We start from the raw sequence: 7,351 nt of genomic DNA on the forward strand, positions 1-7,351 counted from the left end.
TGTTTAACTTACGTACTTGTATATGAACTGATTTGTATGCAATTAGATGAATCTTGTTGTTAATGTGTTGGATATGTTGTTAATGTTGTCACCGTCCATGTCGACTGCTTTGCTGGAAACCAGATAGACCTTTATATGAACCTTGTTATATCAACCATCACACTCATCTCGGACTGATCCGAGAGTGTTGTTCATGTTATCTTACCTTGTATGTTGCGACTGCTGCATTCGTGTTGACTGCTCTGCCGAAGATGTGCATGTCCTTTATGTTGTGTGTTCCTAGCCGAGCTAATCCCTTTCAACTTGGAACTCACCTTCACCTTCCTCTCTCTTTGAAGTGTTGGAACCTCTCATACTCATTTCTTGAATCACTGCATCAGTCACACCCTTGCTATTGACAGAGTTATCTTACTTGCCTTTGTGTGACATCGCGGTCAAGGCATTACCTTACGACCCACTGTTGGGACTCCTACACCAAACAGTCTGAGGTCTAATTGGGACTTCTTACCGAGGAGATCCCCTTGACATGTTGGCGGGTCCAACACCGTCAACAAATTCATCAATGACAAAGTACTGAAAATTGTTTACATGTAGAAAGGAAATAAACTAGCTCAAGCAATGGTAGCTTATCTTTGAGAAGAGATGTGGCAGCTACATGCCTTCTGAACTATGTTACAATAAGGCTCGAAGGCATATTTATTATTGAGAAACAATGGAAAACCCTAAACATCCAAAAACCTAACACTAGAAGATGAAGCACCAAAAGTATGTGGGCCTCGTTAGGGTAAATGGGTACATCAACTTCCTGGGATCGTAGCTTTAGAATACGATCTTCGTTTGATGTGTACAATACCTCATTAGAAATAGCTATCTAAGGAATACAAATTTTGATTGCAAACTCACAATATTTTCCTATTTTTTGAAAAATTTCGTTTAGGGCCTCAAAATAGCTCCAGAAGTTTAGGACTTGAAAAATTGCCAAAAATAGTAAATTGTGCTACAATTAAGGAAACTGAAAGAAATAATGGTGAGAGTCCAAGTGGAATAGGCGATGAGGATCCAAGTGGAATAGGCGGGTGGCCACTAATATCTACCTGGATCATTTGGAGATGATTTAGTGGGATTACGGTTAGGGTGTCAAGTTGGTGTGTCTAGTCTCTTTTCTTGTTATTTTGCAGGTCGTGGGTTTTATAATGGTCTTCGAAAGTGTACATTCTCCACTGCATTGATTCCTCTTAGACATTAAATGCATTGCAAAAAAGGAGGAGGTGGCAGTGCTTCTCTGGGGCAATGGAGGGTTAGAACCTTTTCCCATAATTTTGTTGCTACATACTTCAATGTTGTTTTGCCATAATTAAGAAAGGAAATTTGGGTGTCGGAGACTCAAGATGGGATTTAATGTTATTCTCATTCAAATTCAAAGCTACTTGATGATGTTTCAAAGTGGGTTCCTGTGCCAAGGCATACTAGGGGTAGGAAGAAACTATTTTTGAATTCATTAGCTTTGCACCAGCAAATGCTAACCTTCTTGAGATTGGTCCTCAAAGATAAGCAAGTGGATAATTATAATGTCTTTTCCTCCCTGGAGGATTTTAAAAGAATGCTCTGCAATCAAAGGTTTTCCTAAATAGCCTTGATTCTCATTTGGCTTGTGTAGAGGGTTACATAGTGAGTGAGGCTGAAAGTGGAGATCTTACGGACCCCCTGGATTGAAGTGCTCATGTGTTGGCCACAATTTCCTCCTTAGAGAATGATTACTGTTGCAACAGGTTGACAATGTTGGTGGGCGTTCATGTTCTTTCTGTTCTTGTTATTCATGTTGGTTGGTCTCAGTTTGGTCAGTAAGTGTGGTGGTGACATGGTTCTGGTCACTAATGTTTTGTTATGATTTTGGAAGATCTTAGTTCACTAGGTCCTCACACAAATTTGTGGTATTGTCTACTATGGGTATTATTTTGGTATATATATCATGTTAACTATTTTAGTGTATTGTGGAGCTTTCATGGCATGGCTTCGGTTTGTCGGAGGATGTTGGTTGTTGTTGTGGCATTTTGTATCTTTTATTTGCATCGACATTGACTCTATTATCATTTCAAAATTTTGTAAGTCTGACTTGGTTGAGAAAGCGATGGAACTGGAATATATCTTATAGCCGACCTAGGCGCATAGTCACGTTAAACTTTGCTCTTTTAATTTTTGTATTATAGTTAAAGTTTAGCCTATAAATTATAAATGATAATGAGTAAAAAACAAATTCTTATTTAAAAAAGATTAAAAAAAAATAAAATAAAAAAATCATTATAAACATTTGAAACATCATTATAAACCTATTTTATTGATTAGTATCAAAGATTTAGTTAGGAAAAAAATAAAAAATTAAACTTTACTAAGTTAAAATAATACAAAGTGTTTATTTAGTTAGAAAAAAAAATAAAAAGTTAAACTTTAATAAATTAAAATAATACAAAATAAAATACGAATAAAAAACTTAATACAAAATTATATTTTCAAAAGAAAAATCAATCTTCTATACATCTGAGCCTAAAACTATATAAGGAGTGATACAAAAGGCAATATGAAGTCACCAACATAGAAATTCAGTATTTATCTCCCCCAACCCCTAATCATCCATGAATGCGGATGTAGGAAAACATAAAGTACTAAATCACGAAATTATATATTTTGATGAATAAGGTTGGAAGAAATGCCCTTTGGAATCTTTTGAAAACAAACGAAATCCTTATGGTCCTGCAATGATATGAAAGAGACCTCTAACCAAATGAACAGCATCTGTCGTTGTCAGTGGATAAGTACATCTTGATCTTCATCAATTTGCCACCTGTCATTTTCACTGAACTTTTATTTATTCCCATTATTTGTTTCTTTAGAATATTAATGCAGTGTCGGTGGGCTTTCTATGATTGCAGGGGTTTGCACGGGAAAACGTTTTCATTTCGAAAGAAGTACTCAAGCAACAAGTGACAACAACATCCGCCCCACCCATAGCCATCATCTAACAACTACATCATAATCACGATTTTAGTTTAATAATAAAATTCAAAACTTGATTATTATAAATTAGTCTCCTTAACTTTCCATCCTCAAATCGAATCCCTCTAAGAGGAAGTACAGTATTTAGTTGCTCCATCGTTCTATCGTTCTAAGGATTGCGGCAGCCTCTCAAATTTTCACTTTATCTGGGTGATAAATCCATTTCCTCTTTCAATGTCCATAGCTTTATGGATGTATCTTAACATATTATCTGTTTCTGGTTTTCATTCACAATAGAACTTCAATTGTTTAGGCCTTCTGGTGTGGATTCTGCTTCTTATTCATGAATAATTGCCATAATCAATGTGACTGAGATTGATGAGATGGGTGCTCTTGCTTTTTGTTTGCAATTTGTGTGTAGTTAAGACAGCTGTGATCTATTGATGTAGAGTCTTTGAGTAGGTCTGACCTTCTGGAAATAGTGAGTAGAGTAGAGTAACCTGTTGGAAGTTATGGTTATGATTCATGAATAGGCTTCATGTCTAAATTTGTTTTCTTTTATTGTCTGATCAGGTTGTGTGGCTGATACAATTGGAGTGACAATGAACAACTGTAGTGCAGTTATTCAGATAGTGGTTTGTTGGATTGTTATGCTGGGAATAATGGGAGGTAGCCATTGTAATGAGAATGGAGGCATTGTAGTTCTGGCAGCTGAACTAACATCCACATTGACTTCAACCCCAGCACCAGCACCAGCACCAGTCTTTGCCAATCTGACAGCTCTGCTATCATTAGCTGGTCCGTTCAAGACTTTCTTGAGTCTCTTGAAAGCCAGCAACCTGCTTACAGAGTTACAAGCACAGGCAAACAACACACAGCAAGGTATCACAATATTTGCACCATCTGATACTGCATTCTCTTCTCTCCCAAAGAAATTGCTGGCCAATCTGACAGCAGATGAGGAGAAAGAATTGTTGTTGGCCCATTGCATTTCCAAGTTCTACACATTGACAGATTTCCAGGACTTTAACAACCCTGCCAACACAATGGCAACAGGCAGCAATGGGGGGAAATACAATCTGAATATCACTGGAGATGGTGGGGCTGTGACTGTGTCCTCTGGTTATGTCACCACACCAATCATTAGCACTGTGCATGTTACGGATCCCCTGGCACTTTACACTGTGGGGAAAGTGCTGCTCCCTGAAGACATATTTGGTCTTCCAAGCCCTTCTCCAGCCCCAGCCCCTGGTCCTGAAACTGACAGCTTGTCTCCCTCGAGCACCCCTGCCTCTTCTTCATCATCAGGCAATACTTCCTCAGCAACTCACTCAGCTGCATCATTTGTAGGTCCCCAGCAATCTATTTTTGTTATCGTGGCCATAGCAGCTGGGGCTCTTCTGCTATTGCCAAGAACCTGACCTTAAATGAATGAAATTCGGATGAGACTTGAACAAAGATGGGACGAACCTTCCAACTTGCAGCGTCCAAATCATTGCCCATTGTAGGAAATATATGAAGTATTCATTCAAGGATTTTATATTCTGTGGTTTAGGTTTGATATTGGATTCTGAATAACGAATCTCAACCTTGGGCATCAGGTGTGTTGGCAAAGAGTGTATTTGCCCTTCCTTATTATTTGCAGGCATGTGAGGTTGGTGAATTGTGCCCCATTCCCAGGGTGATGTTACAAAATTGTTTTGTAGGCATCAGTTGTGTTGGCAAAGAGTGTGTTTCCCCTTCGTTATTATTTGCAGGGATGTGAGGTTGGTGAATTGTGCTCCATCCGTAGGGTGTTGTTAAAAAGTTTTTCATGGAAATGTATGCAGCGCTTTTTTTTTAATGCAGGGTAATATTATATGTTTTCTAAGTGTTTGGAATTTTTGTGGTCAGGTTATGATTTTTTATTCTTTAAAATGTGTTTTTAATTACATATATGCACATTAAAAAAAATTATTTATGGAGTATTGGGATTGTTTGGAATTTACTGTTCAAACTTGTCATTCTGACTAATCTTTATGAGATTTTAGGCATATTAGGCCAAAAAAATATAAGCTCCAAAACATATAATAAATAAACTAAAACTATTTTTTTGATTGGTTGATTAGTGATAACTTCTCCTGTAATAATTACACAGCACAATATCATTATTATTATTATTATTTTTAATGAAATAAAATTCTTACTAAATTTAAAATAAAATTTGATAAATAATTCATTTTAAAAAGACCTTCAAATTGTTAAATAGAATTTTGATAAATAAAAAATTAATACAAATTCAATGATATTACTATTTATAAAGTTATAGAATTTATATTCAAATCAATTTTTACATTGAATAATATTTATGTGTAAAGTAATTTAAAAAACAGTTTATATTTATATAGTTTTTTTTTTTCGAAATTTTGATTATTTGGTTTTCTTAAAATGGTTTAGTAATTTAATTATTGAAGTTTTTCGACATTTACATATTCTACTCTGTATATATATATATATATCTAAGATGTCTTATAAGGAAGAACATGTTTTTACCTATTGAACTCACCCAATATTTAGATCTTTTCATTATAATGATATATCATATTGGATTATGATTTTAAAGTGAATTTGTTAGCAAATAAACATTAGATGAATTTTAAAGTTTATTATGTGCCTGTTTTATAAAAATAATTATTCAAAACAAGTAACTTACTAAACTATTTAACCACATTGCAATATTCCTTCCATTTTACACACTTATTTATAGGTCATTTCCACTTCCTAAATCAAACATGGTTAAACACACTGTAAAGACAATTTTTCCTCAAATACAAAAAAAAATACTGAAATAAGTCACTGGATGTAATTTTTTTTGTTAATAAATGTGATTAAACAACAACAAAATAATCTCCAAATGAAAAAGTATAGGGGCACATGAGCCTTGAGAAAAACTTAAATCAATATCTACTACTCACAGTGTAGATTCATTTTTAACTCTAGATTTATAAAGTGTCAAGAGGGATCAGATATATTGAAGTGTAAACATTTTTTTATCATGAAAAGTTTGAGGCAAGATTTGCACTTCAAAAGATCTCTTTTGGTGCTTGATAGATCCAAAGTTAAGATAGATCTAGGCTCATTTTAGCCATAGGAGCCATGTCAAATTTTAAATGATCTTACTTTCACATAGATTGATTAATCTTCATATGTTTTCTTCCTCTTTTATTTTACCCATACCAATATAAACCTTCTATATGGAAATTATAAGGTGGTAGAAATATTTAAAATGGCACAATAATTTGAATACCATGAGAAATTGCTATGGTATGGGGATGAGTTATCCATGGAATTTACCTGGAACTTTAGAAGCAATGTGACTAGGGTCAATAACATGGTTATATTGTTGTAAGGCCTAATACCATGTCAGAATGATTATAGACCTAGAATTAGTTCTAGTCCTTAGATAAAATCAACAAGAGGCTATAATGCACTTTCATAAGACTGAAAATTTTAGGGACAAGGTGACGCAATTTTTCTTCGGTAAGGGTGACTCCCCACAAGATAGTCACCTTGTACATGTCACATTTGTATGTATATTATCTCAATAGGTTGAACTTTCATTGGATTAGGATCAATCTCCTCTATGGAGATCTACAAGTGATATCAACTAGGAAGTATAAAAGAGAAGGTGGTAAGAAATACAGAGAGAAGTAAGGTACCATCATGTAGACACCATTACACATAGTGGAAAATGACCTTAGAGAAATATGTGAGGAGCACCAGGCCAAGGATGATGAATGATATGAGGACATACTAGGTTTTAGGTTTCCTTTTGTATGTTGCACAAGGGTGTGAAACCTTCTAGTTGGGGGTGTATGATGGGCCCTTACATGACCCTCTATGGTCATCCATTTTGTTATATATTATTTCCACATTTGCTATATCAATGTCAGACTTTTCTAATTCAAGACCAAATTAGGCAATGTTGTTACATGTTTATTTAAAGTAAATATGATTGGGTTATTTCCTAAATATTATGGTGGAATTTATGATCGCTTGAGTATTATTTTGATTATGTGGCTTGAATAAAATTCACTATTGATGGTTAGAAAAAAAAATAGTTTATTGCAAGATTTAAAAGAGGATGTTGGAGCTCATCCCATAACCATGCTTTAAATGGTGGATTCATTCCTTCACTTCACCATTCATATTCTAAGCATTTCTATCAAGGGAACAAGAAAATTTTGTGGGACTTTATCTTCCTTAGTTATGAAGGAGACTACATAAGTTTTCAAGAATGGGGAACAACCCTCAATCCTAGAGCGACTCAATCCCTCCAAATTCCCCCACATTTTGAAATCAAATCAAATAAAATAGGAAT

The 7,351-nt window shown here is 34.8% G+C and overlaps 1 protein-coding gene across 1 annotated transcript; it reads left to right on the forward strand.

Annotated features, from left to right (window-relative positions):
* Window positions 1–3,114: 3,114 nt before the first annotated feature.
* On the forward strand, window positions 3,115–4,835 carry LOC149205053 (fasciclin-like arabinogalactan protein 7). Its single transcript, XM_089393410.1, has 2 exons — window positions 3,115–3,201; window positions 3,565–4,835. The coding sequence occupies exon 2, from the start codon at window positions 3,594–3,596 to the stop codon at window positions 4,410–4,412; it is 819 nt and encodes a 272-aa protein (XP_089249536.1). The 5' UTR covers window positions 3,115–3,201; window positions 3,565–3,593; the 3' UTR covers window positions 4,413–4,835.
* Window positions 4,836–7,351: the final 2,516 nt, after the last annotated feature.

Source organism: Pinus tabuliformis, chromosome 1_2, assembly GCF_031772625.1.
Source record: "Pinus tabuliformis cultivar Carrire ecotype Pingquan chromosome 1_2, CPIR1, whole genome shotgun sequence".
In the NCBI taxonomy this organism is placed as follows: Eukaryota; Viridiplantae; Streptophyta; class Pinopsida; order Pinales; family Pinaceae; genus Pinus; species Pinus tabuliformis.